This window comes from Lampetra fluviatilis, chromosome 15 (assembly GCF_964198595.1).
Source record: "Lampetra fluviatilis chromosome 15, kcLamFluv1.1, whole genome shotgun sequence".
Classification (NCBI taxonomy): Eukaryota; Metazoa; Chordata; class Hyperoartia; order Petromyzontiformes; family Petromyzontidae; genus Lampetra; species Lampetra fluviatilis.
Window position 1 is genome coordinate 9,590,711 of NC_136289.1, and position 22,426 is coordinate 9,613,136.

At 44.3% G+C, this 22,426-nt stretch overlaps 1 protein-coding gene across 1 annotated transcript in view; it reads right to left on the reverse strand.

Annotated features, from left to right (window-relative positions):
* The window catches only part of PDE2A (phosphodiesterase 2A), a 232,187-nt gene that overhangs the window by 14,126 nt on the left and 195,635 nt on the right, over positions 1–22,426 (reverse strand). The window contains exons 19-24 of the mRNA XM_078863181.1: positions 22,038–22,150; positions 17,658–17,735; positions 10,716–10,838; positions 5,660–5,730; positions 2,486–2,608; positions 1,110–1,197 (exon numbers count right to left, since the gene is read on the reverse strand). Coding sequence (XP_078719307.1) covers positions 1,110–1,197; positions 2,486–2,608; positions 5,660–5,730; positions 10,716–10,838; positions 17,658–17,735; positions 22,038–22,150 — 596 coding nt within the window. The remainder of the gene's footprint in view (positions 1–1,109; positions 1,198–2,485; positions 2,609–5,659; positions 5,731–10,715; positions 10,839–17,657; positions 17,736–22,037; positions 22,151–22,426) is intronic.

Below are 22,426 nucleotides of genomic sequence, written 5' to 3' on the forward strand. Positions count from 1 at the left end.
GAGTGGCCAGAGGCGCTGGGAGGGGGGGGGGATTTAAGAACCTTGCAATCAACTGTTGGCAACATCTGGACTGCAAGTCCAGCTTGCCAAACATTCAACCATACAAGTGTTATTGTGTTGCATGAATGTTGAACTTCTTTCGCACCGTACGTAGCCAACCGTGCTAATGCAGAGGTTGACATTGCTTTACACAGCCATGTGCGTTGAAGGCGGGTAGGGATCAAAATTATGAAACATTTAGGTGTGCAAGAGCAGAAGTCTGAGCTTTGATCATGAAAAGAAACATACCAATGTGCTCAAAGAAGAAAGTTCTCAATGACCTTTGGATAAGAAACGTTGACACCGACAAAGAAAAACGGAAGAAAAGTGGAAATGTGCGCAGAGAAGCATCGAGATATGCACGCTCTAGATTACACCGAGAGATTGAAGGAAGAACATATGAGTCAGGAAACAAATGGAAATCAAGAGACATCGCATTGACTTCAGGAAGCTGAGTGGGCTTTCGCCAGGACACACTGCTCGAAGAGACAATGGCCGATGGACGAGGCTCGTGACAGAACGGCAACCAAAGGAGAAAAACGATGCCGGCTTGACGGCAACCACGGAGATGGAGCAACGGGATCAGCTCGTGCATGCGGGAGCGAGATGGATCGTGGCATCGCGGCGCCGTGAGAGACGGTGACAAACATGCGGAGACGTTCATCCAGCAGTGGATAGAAGCAGATAGAACATTGCCGTTGATTGTGCAAAAAGAGAAAAAAAACATTTTACACCCACAATGATCATTTCTAGGCTAGATACAGGCTTCATGAAAAAGCAAGGCTCGAAATCCCCAGTTTGGTCACAACTGGCCAGAGCCTGGGTTTGAACCCAGGTTTTCCCCCACGGCGGTTGCTGGTTCAGCGCCTGACCACCCGAGTCGCCTGGCCATCTCCTGCGTCGCATTTCTTACCCAGATTTAAACATCAGTGGTGCAGCTCAGAGGCAACTACTTCGCTACAGCAACAACTACAACAACAACAGAAAATGTCACAAGTCGTAGTCATACAGTCGCAGCGTGTTTCCTTTGGAGAAAAACATGACCAAATAATGCCCACGGCTGTTCTCACCGAGTCCACTTGGAAGGAATTGTTTGTTCCGCGATGGTCCAGGTCATGGCAGAGACACGAAACAAACAGAGCAAAGATTTCCATGTCCCTAAAAGTAAAAGAAGAGCCAAACAAAAATCCTTTAAATGGGGCGGGCGGGGGGGGGGGAAGTCAGTGTAACAGCAAACTGTCAAAATGTCATTGCTGTCAAATACTTGTGCACTTATATGATTAGACTCACGCAGGACGCTCAACAAAAAAACACTAATCATGTGTTTTAATCTTCTTGGTTTTTTTGGTAAAGTCACGTAGAAGGGAAGTAATAAAATAAAATAATTAAACATAATAAAATAATTCTCACGACGTTTCGGCTACAACGCAAGCAGCCATCTTCAGGTGAAGACGGCTGCAGCCATCTTCAGGTGAAGACGGCTGCTTGCGTTGTAGCCGAAACGTCGTGAGAATTATTTTATTATGTTTTATTTTTATTATTTTATTACTTCCCTTCTACGTGACTTTACCGAAAGAACCAAGAAGATGAATCCCTGCAGTCACGAAAGCTTTAAATCGAAACATGTGTTTTAAATTAAAAATGTCACGTCTCATCATGCAGACTTCCCTCTCTATCACTTTTTGTTTTCTCTCAAGCCAAGGGCCAGGCCCACGGCTCGAGTTCCCTCCATCTCCATCCGATCCCGCCTCTCCCCTCGCCCCCCGTGACTTCACAACACCACTCGCTGTACTCAGGTGTCAGTTTTTGTACCAGTTGAAAGGGTAAAGAGCTATTACTATATTTTGCCACTGGTAAAGGAGGTCTCATAGTGTAAATGCTTACCCCGAGCTCTCAATACTCTGATAGTGCGCTGTCTTTGAGTTGTATGCCTTTTGGCGTCATCTGGTCCAACACCAATGGAGACTAGGCTCTAAGAAAAGCTGTCTCGGGTGTGGACCAATCAACTTCAAGGACAGTGCATATCATTATCATCATCAGAGTTGTTTCTTTTTGTTTGTATTTTGACTGCTTGTGTTGTGGTTATTGCAAACATGATGCCTTTTATAAAGGTATCAGTTTTTGTACCAATTGAAAGGGTAAAAACCTATTACTGTACTCAGGTTCTAAAGCCATAACGAGGGAAGGCATTGGCTTTCCCCTTGGCTTCGTAAAACAAAATGGTGACAGCAGGGCTTTACGTTACACTCGCGGCAGGCTTTTCCATACACAAACCGTGCGTTTTCTCGTCAGCAGGGTCTAACAGATTGTAAACAAACTTTACAACGCGTGTACCATCACGCCAAAAAACACACACTTGTCAACACGGACTCGATCGCGGTGGCATCGCGGTTCTCGGGGTAATGTCGGTGGCGCTCGTGACGCTGATGGTAACAATGGCACTGACTGAAGGTATTTTCCCAGATCGAGGTTTTTGTAGAGAAGGTAGCAGAAGTGGGAGACAGAGTAGGCGTGCATCCAGTTGTGGTAGGGAGGGTCGCGATATCCCTTGCGGACCATCAGGCACCATCTGCAAAGGTCGGGGGCGTGAAAACGCAGAGGGAAGTTGGCGGGCGGGGGGAGGGTTAGAAAGGAAGTGCAAGTGATGATGATTTTTGAGATTTGGCGTAAAGTAATCACGTTAAATATATGTAAATACTACTAATTATTTGGTCCTACTGCATTCGCAGTGGTGTACAACAAATGTGTCAATGACACTGCGTTCTTAAGAGTAAAAATATAGAACAGGTGACATTTAGGGCATGAATCAATCAATACACTTCAAGGACAGTGCATATCATTATCATCATCAGAGTTGTTTCTTTTTGTTTGTATTTTGACTGCTTGTATTGTGGTTATTGCAAACATGATGCCTTGTATAAAGGTGTCAGTTTTTGTACCAGTTGAAAGGGTAAAAACCTATTACTATATTTTGCTACTGGTAAAGGAGGTCTCATAGTGAAGAAGAGCCATTACTCGAAGCATCAACTATAACATATTTTGCCTTTCACGGCAGTATTATTGACACATGTTTAAAAAATATATATTAACACAAGACTTAACACACTCATCAGCACCAGAGAAAAAAACATTTAAAACAGGTGACTTATCGGGCATGGAGTAGGGCCATTACCCGATGCATCAACTATTAAATGTATTTCCTTATACAGCAGTGTTATTGACAAATGTGTTGAGTTTTTTTATTGTAATTTTTTTTATATATAAATACTACACTCTGTTTTTGTTTCATTCGCCACTGCAAAGCAAAATGCTGTGGAGTGTCAAAGAAAGCAATTATATGATCACTAAATAAAATGTAAATACTGCAGGAGTACTTAAAAGGCACCGTTTTGCGCATAAAAAATACCCCAGCGAAAGCTAAGAAGATTAACATTTAATGCGTGGTGATTTATAAATATACAAAACAGACATGTGCCATAGTCTATTCCACTTCACATGACACCACAGGGCTCAATGGAGGGAATGGGCGGTAAGATACATGTATTTTTTAAACATTCATAGCGTTTATGCTTGTCCAATACACTGGGTTTTTTTTCCTTTTGAAACATATTTACATGATATTATTATTTTTTAAATAAAGCCTTGGTTAACTGGTTTTAGGAAAAAATAAATCACACACCTGGGCAGGTTCTGAAGTTGAGTAATCACTTATCATATGCATTAAAATTTTTTTTACAGCCAATTCACTCCTGAAATGAAGGCCTCGACCAATGCCGTGTTGTTGACCATACTTCACCAAACTGCCCATCAGGGGTGGCGAGTGAAGGTGGGAGGCAGGACACAGGGGAGTTGTTCACATATGATAATTTTAACTTATAGAGCGCCCTTAAAAACCGTGAGCCATGACGGCGAATGATTTCAATGTCACATTTTTTTTTGTTACATTGAAGTCTGTTTTGAAAAGTTTTAATGCAGCTGTCGTGTCATCTCCTGAACCCATGTATTACATGGCAGTGTGCCACCTTAGCCCTCCAATCCAAACGCACTCTTCAAAGAGGCCCTCGTTTAACATGGCCCTGTACATACTTGTTAAATGTGGCATGAGGCATTATGTTCGCGCTCGAAGCGCACTGGGGCGATGCACGCGCACTTGTTGCAACGTGCTGTGAAACATCTCGGAGTACGAAAAAAATATATAGTATGCATTGTGTGGCCAAACACCGTTAAATAAATACAGCTGGAAAAACACGACTAAAAAAGGAAAACACGATTTTGTAAGCCGTGAGTTTACAAAAATGACTTTGTCGGTAACGTGTCAACAAGTTTCATGTATTCCATACGAATAATAAGACATTTCTTACTGTGATCAAAAGTTGGCTACGTACAATAATTATGTTTAACTACATCGTCATCAGTTGTGGTCAATTCACTGCTAGATTGAAGTACACATACACGACACACGATGAAATAAAATAAAAAACCCATTCAACTATTAACGATATTAGTATGATTTCAGATTCCCCACTCCTCCACGAATTTGCTGTTTCTTTTTGCAGTTGTACTCCGGGTAAAGTCCCGCGACAAAGTGCGTCTATTTGGAACTCTGGCAAAGCGGTACATGACTCGATGTTTTGAGAAAATACCGAGGAAGGTAATATTGCAGAACGGCTTCTGGCATCCCATCAAATTACCTCTACATGCTCTGATATGTCCCTGCTATGCAGATCACCACTTGGCAGCCAAAGTGCCATTGCAAAAATCTCAGAGCTGTGGTTTCTACAAAATTAAGTTTAAAAAAATGTTACGTCATGGTCAAATGTGTGAAATCGCTGGTGAAGAGGCTCAATTAACTTTCTCTACCATAGAACACTTATTAAGGATGCACGGCTGAAACCCAGGTTGAAATGCAGGATTCGCAATGGTGTCATCTCCGTGCTCTGACCTTCGAGCCATCTGTTACCCCCTGCTGTAAATCGCAAAGGTTAATTATCACGTTGCCACGGTGAAATGTTTAGCACACGAGACTGGCAATCCAGAGGTCACCGGTTCAATGTCCAAGCACCGCAGCTGTGAGACAATGGACAAGTTTCTTAAACACCGCACACCCACCCAGCAGTACAAATGGGTACATTATATTTGAGATGTTAACTCCCTCGCCTGGTATGCAGGAGGTCATGGGTTTAATCCCGACCATGACTCCTGCTTATTTGGAGGCTGCATGTCCCCGTGGTAATGTGGATTTTACTTAGGGTCCTCAGGTTTTTTTCCTCCACATTTAGAATGAACATGCGTTTCGATTATTTGGCTGCTATAAATTTCCACGTGATAAGCCACTTCGTTGATCTATCATTTGTGGTCAGGTCGCTTCTGAAAAACAGCGATATAGCTCAGTGGACCTTACCTGGTAAAATTGTTTTTTTTTATAGTGATCGGTATGTGGCATGTGGCGGTGTGGTGGGGTGAAGTGTGGGTACTTCCAACTCTTACAAGACGACAGGGAGAGGGGGGATTACCCGCACTAGCATCTCAAGGGGTTCTCCAGAGCACCTTCGCCGTCAAATTAGCGTGCGTTCGCGAATGTGCTTGCAAATGGCATTTGTACTGCACTGCGTAGAGAGACCTGGTCAGAGTCCGCAGGTCCAGCTTGTAGTTGTTGATGAAACCCATGTCCTCAACCATGCCCAGGATGGCCTGTTCACCAGAGAAGAAAAAAAAACGCCGAGTCATCGTGTCAAACCGTGGCCATCTTTGTTGTTGTTGTTGTTGTTTTTTAGTTGTTTGTATTTTCAACAGCAACAAGTATATAAAAGCAAAGGATCGGGATAGACGGTGTCCGGACCACTGGCATAAATCAAGCGTAATGATAGAGGGCCTCTAGTTATGTTTTAGGAATCGACAGAGGAGCAAGAAAAGGGAAAGATGGGGGGGGGGACAGTAGAAAAAAGAAGGGAGAGATAAAGAGGGAAAGAAAGCAAGTGACAGGCAGTAGAAATATGTGGTGAGATGCTCAAGTTCGGAATGAGTAGACATAAGGGAACCAAAGTCTTCCCATTAACTATTCGTGATGCAGGCAACAGAGCCCTGCGATGCTCCAAGTGTGGATACTTCATGCATCAGATTTGGCCGGTTGCTCGAGGGAGGGTAGTTCAACTGTGACCACGTTTGGCTGCAGCAGATCCATGAGAATGTTGTTTTTTGTTTTGCTCATCGTAGGCGTGACGGCGTAGGGCCAGCGTGCCGCACGTGCGCTCGCCAGTCTTTGATAACACTGGTCAACAAACAAAAAAACATTTTTTTCTGGCCTGGACTTTTGCAGCTGTTTTAGACTAATTTCAGGGTGCTGATTCCAAATCTGATCTCAGATTTGCTCTATCACATCTCATTTTTATGCTATCGGCATACCCTATTTTCATTGATTTTACCCGAAATTAACTCTGTCACTTATGATTGCAAGTTGTTGCGAGTCAGTGACTGCTTTAGTGTTAAAATATGGTGCTGTATTTTTAGGATAGTGTGTTTATAATATAATTTTATGTAGATATCCACATTTATTTAATATTTTTCTTCTGCATTTTTTATTGAAAATGCAATATTTGATATCTCAAAAACCTGATGTGATAGACAAAAACTGATGCCAGATTTGGAATCAGCACCCCAAAATTACATTAAAACCGTTGGAATACCTTATTCCAGAAAAGTGTGTTGACCAGTGTAATTAGTGGCGCCGCGGTGGTGTGAGGTTAACTACCTCGCCTGGTATGAAGGAGGTCGTGGGTTCGATTCTGACCCTGATGGCTATTGAATATGCGTTTGGTTGTGTGGATTTTTCCCCAGGTCCTACGGTTTTTCCCTCCACATGAAGAATCGTATTTGGCTGCCAGAAATGTCCACGTGATAAGCCACTTCGTTGAGCTATGATTTGTAATAGCCAGGTCGCTTCTGTAAAACGAGCTAGACAGCTCAGTGGGGCCTTACTTGGTTTCAATAAAACATATTTTTTTAGTTTTAGTTTATTTTTTTGTAAAAGAAAAACGTGCCCAACGAGCTAAGCTGTTGCGGGGGAGGAGGGGGCGGGGGGAGGAAGTGGGGGCCAGCTTACAGCTCTCGGTGGCGTGCGTTTACCGGCACTCCATGCCAACACCAAAGCCAGGACCGACTGGTGGACGCGTGAAGGCAGCGGGCCTTGAGATGCATCTGAGCGGTGCCGACCAACCCTAAGCCAGCAACCGCGTGATTGGAATCCAGGGATAAAAGTCGAGCGGTGTTGTGCCAGAATGGGGTGTGTGGACATGAGAGGAGAAATCGCTCAAAAAAAAAAACAGAGGGCCATGTTCACTCTAATACAAGTGTCAAACAGTTGTGTGAGCACAGAGTCCAGGGCACTGCGGGAGATGTGGTAGACGCTGACCACAAATTGAATCTACAAACATACAAGAGAGTTTCAGGAAGTAAATAGGTTGTGGATAATTTTGTTATCGTGGTAAAGAAACAACTGCATGTAAACGGGGCAATGACCCCGACACCCAAATGCAGATGTTTCCATTTGATGGCAGACCCACCGTGCGATTAAATATACGACTGCCCTTGTAGAGCAGCAAATAAGAAGGGCGGAGCACTTTTTTTGTTTGCCACTGAGGGTGAAATTAAGTTGAAGAATGAGGCCACAATGTGGTGACAACTCTGATAGTCACGTGGAAAAGCGTCTTATAATGTTTTCACGATTCTTAAAGTCATTCTCTACTCACCATGCAATTTTTAACCAAAATTCCACTTAGACGACTAAATTATTCAAAGTCTCTTGGCTTACCGAAACACCCTCGTACATCTTTTACTAATGAGCATGAAGGACCATATTGAGATATCATGATCTCATTTTGCAAAGGAGACCTTGCATAATTAATGAAAAGATGAAAATAACATCACATAGCTTCAGGCTTTTCAAGTCCATGGTTTGAAACTTTTCGCTTGCTGCTGGCGTTTGGCCGCCAAACTGGCAATGCTCCTAACACTCAAAAGTTCAGCCGGAGCGCATTCCCTCGAAGCGACTGGTCACCGCAACCTCATGCACTCCGCTCTGAACTTCACAAAGCTCCACGCGGAACCCCTCGGCCTGCCCCCCCCCCCAAACCGCCACCCTCCCCCCCACCTCTCAGCTGGCGTGGCGCATGGTACAGAAAAGATTAAATAATCATACAGTGGCGAGTCAGAAATTGTATTTTTTGTTCTGCAAGAGAGCCGATACCATAGTATACAATGGAATGTCTCGAGGAATATCCATTTATATTCCCATTGTGCTTTCGCTGTCATGTCAGCGTCAAAATATTCTAAATTACGTTTCACCACAAATTACTCAATTAGGATTGTACGCATGAATCATCACCCCCTGGCAGACTAAATGAGACTCATCCTCATCTCTTGAATTGTCACCGAGTTAAATTTGAAACTTAATGTCACGAGGTGAAGAAACTTACATTTTGATTCATGGCACGCAGCAGTGCCCCATGCTGTCAGAAAATAGCATTGGAAGACGATGTCATAGAACTACATTTGAAGTTAAGGCAGTAGGCCGCTATACACACCAGGGACACATATTTAATATTCCCTGCAGAGTGTTTACAACATGCCACTCAAACCAATATTTTCATTCTCAGGAGTTGTAATTTCCTGAATAAAGAGAAACACCTAATATTAATGTATATTTGGTGTGTGGGTGCAGTTTTTGGTGACTAGGTTGACACCGTAATCTCACAATTTCAGAAGCCGGTTCATATGATAAGATCATAAGGAAAGGGTGCTCTTTAATCAACAATAATTCTAGAAGTGAAAAGAGGTCTAGGAAGGCACGTACGGTGCAAAAGAAGTTCAATCTACATATGTAGACGCAGATAATGAAGTGCATTGATGCCCCTGGAGGATTGGACTGGCAGACGTTTTGTGGAACTTAAGACTTTGAACTGGCACGGGAGGATCCGGAGATGTATTGTAATTCTAGATTTGAAGCTTTCGTGACTGCAAGGAATCATATTCTTAGGTTTTTTCGGTAAAGTCACGTAGGTAAAACATCAAAATTAATGAAAATAAAATAAAATAAAAACAAAAATCACGACGTTTCGGAGGCAACACAAGTCTCCCACCTGATGACGGAGACTTGTGTTGCCTCCGAAACGTCGTGATTTTTGTTTTTATTACATTTTATTTTCATTAATTTTGATGTTTTACCTACGTGACTTTACCGAAAAAACCTAAGAAGATGTATTGTAATTTACACTCCGGAAAGAGGCGATTATTCATGAGAATCAGAGCAAGTTATGAAGCAAAGTTTGAAGGGTTGGAGAGAGAGAGAGAGCGAGGGAGAGGCTGAAACTCGATTTCGAACCCAGGACCTCGCCAGTGCTGGCTCAGTACACTGCCGTGGCTCTCTGGTGTGCGGGCAGTGCAACTTCACCGAGCCCCATGGGCTGGGTTGGTGTGCAAGCACAGGGCTGGGGGGGGCGGGGGGGGGGGCAATTTCAGTCCTTGCTCAAGGGCAGGGGTCGGGCAACCAAAATAACAAGAGCTATTTCTGTTTCACATTCGGTACCAAAAATGCAAATTTTCAAGAACCGCCGCAATGCACTGTGGGCGAATACGAGAAAGGTGGCGGTCCTTGATAAATGACGCAACGAAGCAGCCGCTGGGAGGGCCGCTTGCCACGGCGCCGGAGCCGCAAGTTGCCCGACCGCCTGCTTCAGGACCCATGCCGATCGCCCCACGTCACCCTGACAGCGGCACGAGGTTCTTATCTCATCTTAAAAGAATGTATATAGCTTTAGATTTAAAGCTTTCGTGACTGCAGGGATTCATCTTCTTGGTTCTTTCGGTAAAGTCACGTAGAATGGAAAAAATAAAATAATAAAAATAAAACATAATAAAATAATTCTCACGACGTTTCGGCCACAATGCAAGCAGCCGTCCTCAGGTGAAGAACAGGTCTGTCGATAAGACAGGCGCTCTTCCTCCTCCCTCCCAGCTTAAATAGACGCTCCAAGCCCAGGACGTGTCATTCAGACTCTGTCTTATCGACAGACCTGTTCTTCACCTGAGGACGGCTGCTTGCGTTGTGGCCGAAACGTCGTGAGAATTATTTCATTATGTTTTATTTTTATTATTTTATTATTTCCATTCTACGTGACTTTACCGAAAGAACCAAAAAAATGTATATAGCGCCAAGGCGCTTTACGCAGAATTAACAACAGTACACATGCGTGTGATGGCGGAGATGAGGTGAATGAAATAGGTGAGAGGAAGTAATGGGAAAATCTGTGATGCATAAATTCGGTGAAAGCGAAAATGACGACGGTAAATGATGACGAGTGCATTGAATGAATGTGGAATGAGTGAGGGTCATACAATGAGAATATGAAGAGGGAAAAGTCAAGGCGGCGGATATGAGGTGGAGATTGAGGTGAACATGCGAGTGAGTTTTGAGAGCAGAGCGGAAAGGGATGAGCCACGGTGACCGTTTCATGTGGAGGGGGACGTTGATTCCGGTGAAGAAGGGGGTCGAGAAGAGAAAAAGGAGCAAAAGCGTCGACTGAGCACGAGGAGAAGGAACAAGGAGGAGGAGGAGGAACGGCCGTATCGTTCTCGACCGGTATACCCGCCAGCCTCGCGACAGGGTGGCCCGCGTAGTTTACCGTAATGGTCTGGTCCTCGCCCAGGGAGCGTGGAGTGTAGGTGAACTTGGCAAAGTCTGGGTGGATGTCCGTCACCATCTGGATCCTGGAGTTGAGCACCTTGTTCATCTCCTCTGGCGACACCTGGGTTCGTGGCAGATGTAGAAGTTAAAAGGCACTCGGGCCAAACTCTTGAATCGATTATAATCAGTCAATCTTCATTCTACGTGCCAAAATCGCCCTCAAGCAGGCATCGGTGCACATTATAGCAGAACGGGAACGGTACAGGTGGAGCACGGAACAACGGGAATGAAAAAAGAGACCCATCATGACCACAGCCACGAACACTACCTGAGTAAGTTGCAACCGCGCGCAACGAATAGCATAAGAAAGGTGAGGAGTGAATAATGTGAATAAAATATCTTCTTCTTTCGTATGGCTGCTGATGCAGATGCAGAGCAACAGTTAAAAATGCACGTTCAGGTGGTCAAACGAGATAGCCGTGTCAGGAGCAGCGGAGGTTATCGCTGTGACGTCTCCTTGGTATTGGTGGATCGGGGCATTGCGTCGTTACACGTTGCACGGTCTCTGTTCTAGATGACCACAGTCGCACCACGACTGCAGAGTTTTCCATTTGTGTATCAAGCGTCCGCATAAAATAAATATAAAAGTAGCATTTTTTAAATTACCTTTTTAAGATTAATCTTCTGAGAAAAAAATGACTTATCTTCGATGATAAGTAATTTTTATCTTCGAATGAATCGATTACAATACATTGTTATACCCATATGCATGCATCAGATCGTGCACGCAAGAGTCGATAACTGTACGGTATTTTCAATTAATGTATATTGCGTGCAATGGTCTTCCCATGAGCACCGTGCTGCCACGAGAGACCGCTACAATCACAACAAGGCGAATCAAATAATTCACTCTCGAATAGCCTTTTACAACTTCCAATCATAACACGTCACTGAGTCGCAATGGAGGCAAAACCGTGAGGAGGCCTACTCAAGAAGTCTGTCAGTGAACGCAGTCCCACGAAACATGGAGCGTTGGGGGTCAACGGCGATCAAACGGTCGCAACCGAATGCCAACGTTGCCCCAACGTTGGCATGTTTACTGGGGTAATTTTAGAAGATGGACATGCAGTAAATGGAAACATTAAACCCGTAAAATTAATTTGGACCATTGTCAATCCACCAATGGATGAAGGCTTCCCCACATCGTGTTTTATCATTTGGGTTGGTGAATGAGGGGGAGGTCATGATCAGCTCATATTATCACTCACGACTGATTTCAGCTGTGGTGGGGGAATCGAACTCGGGGGTTTCCAGGTTCATGTGGGCAGCATGCTAACCCCACTGTACGAACCGCTCCTGCTCATACTAACCATGCACGCACGCCTATTCAGACTCTCGCCTGATACACACAATTATGCTGTCAATCGAGTCGTATAATTCAATCAAGTTACACATCATTCTCTTCATAATTCTTTTGATTTTCGGCCCTCAGTGGCTTCTACAGGGGAAAACAGATTGAAGAGCTGTAATTTAATTTATTCCGGACGAGATCCCCTAATCCACGTGGATGTTTTAAGCCACGCAAACCTCCCCCCCCCCATCCACACAATTCTACTCCACTTACCTCATTATCCTTTCACGTAGAGCGCAACAATTGGCCTTGGCTCAACAATGGGGAAGCGCATTACCCATGAACAAGGTCCTTCTCTGTGTGGGTGTAAGTGCCGTTATCACCTGGGCTCCGGCTAATTTTGCCATAAACATTGCCTCCAATCCCACAGGCCACAGCGGAAACGCACGTCAGCAGTTGCCGCACGTCCATTGCTGATGCAATCCGTCAAGGGCAATCCAAACTCTGCTTTGTTACATTTTTTTTGGGGGGTAAATAAAAGGCCCGGCATGTATTTCATCATTGCCGTCATAATCACCGAAAGCATCAGCAGCCGCGCTCCATCCACTGCTGGGTTAAGGCCTCCAAAAGCTGTTGCGCCAATGCAACAATCTATCCGAATAGATGTTATCACTCCATCTCTATGGTGGACGTTATCTTGGGTGCGATCACTTATTGTGTGTATATTCTATTTGCTTGTTTTTTCTACCGTCTGTGTAAATAATTCATGCCGAGTCGACCTAAATGGGACCAAATCTGGCTGAGCAAGGCACATCGCCCCATTATTTTAATCCAGCACTTATGTGAGGAAAGGTTGAGCGTTTCATGCAGAGATTTGGATTCTTGAATCGATCTGTGCAGACCTTTGAGGTCCCTCCCACATGACACACACTCGTAAATGGAAGTGGACAAACATCCCAATGTTTGGGATGGACAAACGCACGGAAATTATTGCTATCACGACTTGAACTCTCTCTCTCTCTGATGTTGGGCACGTCCAGAAAAATCACTTCAGCCCATACGCTGTCTGTTGTCCCTCCACAGCACCTCCGATTAGCACGGTGGGCTGCGTAGGGTGCGAAAGAAGTTCAACATATCTATACATACATGCTGTATGTATAGATAGCTTCGTGCTTAATATGCTGAGCTGGCAATCCAGCAGCTGCAATGAGATATCGATTGTTGTGCAATCACACGGACCGTGGAATGAGTTGTTTATCACTGGAAATGATATGACCGCATCGCGCGAGGCGATCGCTCAATTGAGGCGGCAAATGAAAGTGTGAGCGGTCATTGTCACACGTTTAGCCATTCGAATGGAATTATACGTTAGGGGCATCGCAGACAACTATCTGAACGTTGTCAAAAGGTACAAAACATGCATTTCCCCGAGTGAGGAATTATTATTATTTTTAAATTGACGGTTGGAGCGGTGTTGCGGTGGGTTATGTTACTGCGCTGTGAACCCGACGGCACGAGGTCGATCGGCAGCCATGGCACGTATCGGTGGCGAGCAATATCTCAACCGGTAGTGTTGGCGCCATTCACCAACCCGCACTGGCTAGCATGGTGCAGTACGGGCAAATAATGCACAGTAAGACTATCCGGACATACGAGATAATTTGCTGTTCATTTATTTAAAAAATATATATATATATCCGGGAATAAAAAAAAATCTGTCTGCGAGTGATTGGCCTGGTCAAATTATTTTAACTCATTTCAGCTCGCGGTGCGAAAACGTCAGAAAAAGTTGCGGAGCTTGGAGCAGTCTGACTCTAACCCAGCCCTCCCTTCAATCGGGTCGTGTTCCATGGATATATAAACATCGCCGCGAAATTAAAATCCATACAATCTCTCGTGGGGCATTGAATGTGGTGTCACATTGAGCTGGTGGAAAAAGTTATCACTCGCCACCCCATACCCTGCACCACGCCCCCTCCACCCGAAGCAGTTTCTACCAAATGAATGGCCAAGTCCTACTCTTGGCTCTGCGTGGAGGGCATTGTGCTCGAGTCGTTTAGAGAGGAGGATAAGTTCTAGATTTGAAGCTTTCGTGACTGCAAGGATTCATACTCTTAGGTTTTTTTCGGTAAAGTCACGTAGGTAAAAAATAAATAAAAATAAAAATAATAGAAATAATAATAGAAAAATAATAAATCACCACGTTTCGGAGGCAACACAAGTCTCCGTCATCAGGTAGGACCGTCACAGCTAAATTGACTGTAAATTTACTGTAGATTTGCCTCACTGGTTACAGTAAATCGAGCTGTGACGGTCCCACCTGATGACGGAGACTTGTGTTGCCTCCGAAACGTCGTGGTTTATTAGTTTTTATTTCTATTATTATTTAAATTATTTTTATTATTTATTTTTACCTACGTGACTTTGCCGAAAAAAACTAAGTGTATGAGGATAAGTTCCTAGGATTAAAATAATAATCTATTATTGGGTTTTTTTTCCATCATTTTGATACCACCAAACAAGGTCCCATAGATCTGCGCCTGCTCAACCCGAGCAATTCACACTTTGATGCTTGCGTTGCCTTTGGACTGTTCGCCTTTTGGCGTTCTCTGGTCTGGCACCGGTGCAGAGACAAGGCCATGAAAAAGGCTGTCTGGTGCAGGCCAATCAGTTTTGAAGACAATGCCTATATTATCAGAGCATGCTTGTGTACATATTTTTTGCCACAAGTATGAATGTTTAATGCAGATTTGATGCCTTGCAATAGGTTACCTACTTTGTAATTGTTTTTTTACCCTTTTATCTGGCAACAAAACTGACACCTTTTTTTTTACAAGGAGTCATGTTTGCATTGACCACAATACCTGCGGTCGGAATGCAAACAAAAAACACAACTCTGATATAATGTATGCACCGTCCTTGAAATTGATTGGGCCACACCCGAGACAGCTTTTCTTAGAGCCTAGTCTCACATGGTGTTGGACCAGATGAAGCCAAAAGGCACAAAAAAAAAGGTGTCAGTTTTGTTGCCAGATAAAAGGGTAAAAAAACAATTATCATATTTTGCTACTGGCAAAGGAGGTTCCAATGGTATCTACTTGGTGTTTGAACATCATAACACATGTTTTATTGTTATTATTAGAAAAGGCTAAAGCCTCTCCTTACTTTTTTTTCATCAGCGTAAGCCCCAATTCCCTTTTTTGTTCCACTTGAATGCGAACAAAAAACCCTTTCGTAAAACGACAATGATGATGACCCAGGCATATTGGCGCCAAGGTATGTTTAACTGCCGAGATAATGTAGCCGATGAGGGTTCATACAGCTGAGCTCCGCTTATAGGCTGCGTGGGTGCACACACATCAACCGCTCATGCTAACACGTGCGCGTGCGTCTGTGTGTGTACAAGGCATGTAACGACTTGCCTACCGGGTTATTTGATGAATTGTCACAACCGTGGGTGTTGATTGATTAATTAGTTTTTTGGTTTTTTTTCCCATCCTCTTTTTACTCTTTCCTTTGCATTGTTTCTCATTTGCATATATTTGAGTGCTCGGTTAGCATAAACATATATAATTAGCGTATAATTTGCATAATGTAAAACCATTACAACAAGTCATGCTTCCACCCACGGTTTGATGGGTGTATGACGGGCATGATAATCGATTTTTTTAAATCAACGAATCGATGCAAGAATTGCTGTCCCTGTGACCAAATCGCCTAAAAATCACCCGCGATGCGCTCCATCTCGTGAGCGCTCAGAAGCTCAGCAGCGTTTTAAGCCTGGATACCGATTGGATCGGTGAGCAATGTGACCAAAACAACACGTGTCGTCGGCTGTCGCGGCGCCACGGTCTTCAGCCGAGGGCGGTGCAGCAAATAACCGTTGCGCCGCACTGGCCAGAATGGTGGAATGTGTCAACCCACACGACGTGGGGAGAGGGCCTTCCTCTCGCACGGGAATTACACCGGGGCTGTACGCGTGTTGCACGAATCTACACATTCTTGCCGCCCTAATGCAAACGCCGCTCAGCCAGCGGTGTGCAAAGACACAACCTCGTGATGGTGCCGTCATTTCATTCCGTCCATCAATCGAACGCGTGCTACAACTGCCTCGATGAACACTCTTGAGATTTGTCGCCCGACGCATTGACGTTTCTCTCGAAATCCCATGCGGTGCAAGCGTATAGTTCTACACCGCCCTGAGTGGGTTGCCGGCGTATGCGAAGTCACTAAATGCGCAACAAATTATACAAATATGTGTCCCGCCGTCGACGACGACAGTGGCTCCAAACATGGGCAGCTTATAGCTGCACCAGAAAAAGGAAAAAAAAACCCTAACACGTTCATCAATAACAGTGGCCTTAAATGGAAAAAAACAACTCTAAAAGGCGACGTTTCAGGCAATGGCTTCTTCCCCATAGCACACAGAGGTCAGAGAGATAAGTTAAATACGAGTTGGAGACTGATAAGAATTCAATGAGTAAAAAAATTCCGATTATCAGTTTCAAATTGCCATGTGAATAGTTACCAATTATTATTGTCATAGTCTACATACGTACCGTATAGTGTACATGTTGTTTTATGATAAAGGATATTATCATTTTATTTTGTGTACAGCCATACGTGCCTACACTAACAAAGACACACATACACGCATATTAATTGTTGATATGAGCGCTTGGGTAGTGAATAGGTCCTGATATTGCTTTGTTACCCCAGTGGGAAGATTAATATGTCTTCACGATGTGAGCGATGATCAATGGCTATGTTAATTGGAATCAGCGTAGGCTATTATATTCTGTAGAAGTACAGTGTACATATTATAATTCAGGAGATTATTTTATTATTCTTATTATTATTTTACATAAGCACAGTGTGTTTCTATTATCGTATTATGAAGGTAACGAGTTTGTTATCGTAGATTTATAATTAAACACAAGTAAAACATATATGTTATTGCATTTATGGAGGTTATGATTTTATAATTGTTTTTACAACATACACTTTATCATAGAATGGAGCTTATTGTAGTATTATTTCAATTCACAGATTTGCAGCGTATATGTCATTGTAATATAGAGTGTATTATAATGATTTAATTATGATTATAATATATAATTCTACGAATGCGTATGTGACGGAGAATTTATGGAGCATGTGGGGAGCGGTGGTGCAACAGTTAGGGCGCTGCGCTACGAACTCGGAATCCCGATTTAGATTCCCGCTCACGGCCAACACCCAGTGACGTGATTAGCTGAACCGGTCCGGGGCATCTCCTAGTTTGACTCAGCTTCCTGAGTAGCCTGATGCAATGTGTAAACATCGCCACTGGGAAGACAAAGGTGGCTGGGCATGGTGCTGGCCACCCAACCCCTTGTGTTTCCATGCCGCCTTCATAAGTGCTCTCTAAAAGCACTTTCCCCAACGGTGTGTTAAGGATATAGGGTACATCTTTGTATTTGGAGCATATGGAGCCTATTCAGTAGACCTGTTTCATAAGCTACGCATCATCGCACGTGACGGCTTGCGGAGCGCGAGCGAGCCACGCGTTGTGTTCTCAGGACCCCTTCGATGCAGCAGCACACCTACCTTCATGTGGTACATCATCATCTCATTGGAGAGCTGGCTCCGCTGCTGTGCCTCTGCCACCTTCTTGTACAGCAGTGACTGGGGACAGAGAGAGAAAGAGAGAGTGGGATGGATAAAGGGGGGGGGGGGGGGGGGAAGAATGAGAGACGGTGGTGAGAACCCAGAAAACTGGGCAACTCCACAAGAGGTCTCGTGTGACGGTCAGGGCAACCTCGTTACGGGCGATCTCGGTTTGCCGCGCTGCCAAGATACATTTCAGTCCTGACGCACGGGCTTTGTGAAACCGCCGAAATTCTCAAAATACCCAAAAGTCCGGCGGGCGACACTCAAGCCTCCCGTGTTCGTGTCAGCCCCAAAGTGCTTTCGGGGAGACATGCAATATTATTATTATTATTGGTGCAAACCCCCCCCCCCCCTGAATATTTATGATTATTATTGCAGCTGCGTAATACGACCCACTTCCGGAGCACTTGAATGCTGCTTTATTAACCGCCGCATTACGCGTGTGTGTTAGCGCACAGCGGAGGAAAGAAGTCATTTAAGAGAACATGAAAAAACATTTGGTGGTCTTGCTTCAATCAATCCTTTCTCGTGGCCGGCTCGGCCAAATAAGTGGCAAGCGCTGCCATGTTTACGTCGGTGTATTGAAAATGAGAACGTGACCGGATGAGAATGCGCGTGTCGGCAGTACCGTTGGATTTTCTGGTGAATTAGTGGCAGATTACGTGCGCGGCATGAATGTGAAGTGATTGGTAACACAATACGGGTTTCCACCCACGTTCAGAACGGAAAAGAATTATTGTTTCTTAATTGGAAATGTTTTCAAATTACAGAAGTACGAATGTAAAAATTGCAACATGGAGTTAATCAGCTGAGACACGCGAGACCGTGTAAAATATTAAATGAAAAGCCATAGGCCTCTGTAATCGTGAGACAAACTCAAGAGTCATTTGCAATGTCAACATATTTCAGAAGCCTGACTTTTTGTAGCAATTTAAGACATTTCTGCATTAAAATATCGAATGGGGGAAAATGTGATATTTCATAGATTAATAATGTCTCATCTGTATTGTACAAAAAAAAAAGATTCCGCAGAGTGTAACAGGATATGGGATATCCATCGATGCTTGTGTTTGCTCGGTGGTGTGTAATGTTTTTATACAAGCAAGTGTGGCCCAGCTTGATTTATTGCCAACACGGCTCGCGTAAATAAATATAAAACGTCAACAAAAAGCACATGATGTGTCAACGCCGTAAATAAAACGTGCACAATTTGACAATGAACAATCGTGGCACCGATCACCCCTCTTCACGACGGTGCCAATGCATCCACCCGCCTTCACACAAAAAAAAAACTTCCATACATCATCGCGGCAAAAAAAAAAATCTGAGCCGCTGAGCGCGCCATCGGCCACTAAGAGCTCCGAGCCGGCTGAGGGCCCATGCGCCCACGACATTTCAAAGCCATCATCAGGATCCTACGGAGACTCGAAAAATGCTGATGTAATCGCACCGCAGGAACGATAATGGGGGGAGGGAGGGGTGTGAAAAATGGGAGTTTTGTTTGGTCTGGCGTCCGCAAATTTATCAAAAAAAAATCCCATTAGACTGTAATGTGCAGTGTTTAAAACATTGAAATGGTTAGCTCATATTTCTTTCGGTAAAGTCACGTAGATAGAAAAATTTGAATAAAAAATTAAAATGAATAAAAAATAAGGAAAATAATCAGAAAAAAACACTAATGTAGACTATAGCCTGGTTCTTAAGTTTGGTGAGTGTACTGGTAGTCTATAATGTAGACTGTAGCAATGGTTATTAAGCTGGGTGAGTGTACTGGTATTCTATAATTTATACTATCGCCTGGTTCTTTGAGGGCAGTGGTGTGACACGCCATTTATATCCTTTCATAACATGTATTTTTGCAACGATCGCAGGTTTATATGGAAGTACGTTACATTTGAGGTTGTGGAGAGACAGCAGAGTTTAATTCAAGTGTGTTCCCATTGTATTATTTAATTACTATTAATGGTTTATGTTACTAACGAGACAATTATTTGCCCTCTCACCACTGATGAACTCCAACGAGGAGGAGCCCTCAAAAACCCCTCTCAGAGGGCATTTGCCCTCCTCTTCCACGCTAGCCAGACGTCTCGGAGAGAGGTGGCGGGAGTACCCACACTTTACCCCACAGTGTATGCAAACCAGCTTGACCAGCTGTGATAAACCCATTCACACTGCTGCGTGGGTGGGATTCAAGAAACTTGCCCACATCATTGAAACTTCCGCAACGCGCGAGGCGATCAGGACCGTCCGTAGGGGGGTGTCGGGGCTCAGGACAAATCCCCAAATCCCACCCCCCCCCTCCCGACTGTGGGTCTCCCCGACACCATCAAACTAATCCAGAAGTATTACATCCGCCCCCCAAAGCGCGGGGCCCCGCGGCGGTCGTACCCTCGGGAACGGCTCGGCCACGCGACCTCTCGATGGTAAGGTCGGTGCGCCGCCAACCGCTACGACGGGCAGCGTCCGTCCCTTTTGTTCACGATCGTCATTTGTTTACGACACCGAAACAGAAGGGCTCGTTGTGCACATCAAGGGCCTTTCGGCTGTAGGAGTCCAACTCAAACCCAACCCCGCGAACAGGGCCCACTGCTTCTAGATTTGAAGCTTTCGTGACTGCATATTATATTATTTAATTTTTATTTTACTTTTATTAACCTACGTGACTTTACCGAAAAAAACTAAGAATAGGACCCACTGCGCGTCTTGTGATTGTCTCCTAGTCCGGAGGGGGTCCGTTCCACCAGTGGCAGTCGATTCAGACATTGGTTCATAGCGAGAGCCGAGCAGTGGCAGCAGCTGAGAGCGATAAGCACAAAAAAACCGCCCCCTTTTTAAATTACACTTTCCTTCTAGAATCTATCATCTCGCGACGCCGGTATGGAGTATGCACACTGTTGCTCCCTCCGGGGCGAGCAGCGGTGTGTGCCACAGCGATTGGTGTAGGAACAGAAAATGAGAGACTCTTCCTCTGGCTCTGACCAACTGCCTCTTGTTGTTCGAAGTGAACAAATAAATGCAAAGTCTATTGTTGAGGCAAAACGATTCACTCTCCCTGCGATTTGGGGAATTTGCCAGAAATTAAGGGTTGCGCTGTTATTCAAAATTAGACAAATTCTTTACTCATTGTTGTAAATGTAGCAGTCACTAGTGGCTGCGGGGCGGGGTGGTCGTTTTTAACTCCTTAAGTGGAACATGCGTGAGTGGAACACAACTCATTCTTTCACGTTTGATTTGATGTCTGCATCGATGCACTTAAGAATCGACATCGTGGTGCAGCTCAGCGAGCAGAGTTTGATTTCTGCTCACATCTGAACTTCTCAAAGCCTAAAACCTTCACTGAAATTTTTTAAAGCTAAAGTGAATGCCAAAATGTTTTTGAAAGCTTCCAGTGGTCTTCAACAACACACAACAACAACATAAGTATTGGAAACGATCGTAGCTGAGAAGCTGGAGAACGCCTGGGCCTCTCTCAAACCTCCGTGCGATGCGAGTCGCCAACGTTATGTTGGACATGAAACGTGGACAACATTTGAAGGGATGAAACTTGTACCATGAATTCCTCACACTGCCCCGTGCATGCGTGTAGTTGTATTCACCGAGATCGAACTTCCGTCTGTGACACCTTTCAGACAGCCAATCGGTGGGTCGTGTGTTGTGCAGTGGGGTAAAGTGTGGGTACACCCACCGCTTTCCAAGCTGCCTGGCCAGCGTGAGAGGACATGAAGCGAACATACCCTGTGTTCGGGGGGCTCTCGAAAGCAGCTCTCTCGAGCGAAGGCTCCCCTCCGCCAACACAGCGACATGGAGCAGGAATTTCGATTTAAAGCTTTCGTGACTGCAGGGATTCATCTTCTTGGTTCTTTTGGTAAAGTCACGTAGAATGGAAATAATAAAATAATACAAATTAAACATGTTTCATTTTTAAAATTTTATTATTAAACATAATGTTTTATTTTTATTATTTTATAATAAAAAAACCATGTTTTATTTTTATTATTTTAGTATTTCCATTTTTATAATTTTATAAAAAAATTAAAAAAAATAAAACATTTTTATTTTTCTTATTTTCTTATTTCCATTCTACGTGTCTTTTTTTTATAATGTTATCATTTCCATTCTACGTGTTTTTTTAAAATAATTTTATTATTTCCATTCTACGTGACTTTACCGAAGGAACCAAGAAGATGGAGCAGAAAATTGCAGGGCTGTACCTGCGATTCACTTTTTTGTTTCGCGGTTCAAGTCTTGCGCACGTATCGCAGGCGGTAGCTGACGGAAGGAAACGTGCATCTCTCGCTGGCTTCTTTGCGTACTCACGTTGGCGATGCTGATGCCGCAGTAGATGGAGAAAGCCGTTGCCAGGTCCTCGTCAAACTTGGAGAACCACGGCCCGTTGATCTTGTTGCAGAGCTCCGCAACCCCGATCACTTCTGGTGGCACGGCAAGCGACAACGAGGAGGGAGGCATGGGAAACAGGGAGGGTGGGAAGAGAGTGAGACTGGAGTGCAGCATGGAGCGGTTAATGGGGGGGGGGAATTAACAGAGGCAATTAAAGATGGGCCCAGGCATTAAGCTATTTGTCACTTTTTATTTTACCAGGAAAGGCCCACAGCTATATAGCACTTTGTCAGAAGTCACCTGATGCATTGAAGTGGCTTATCATGTGGACATTTATAGCAGCCAAATACCCTAAACGCACATTGATT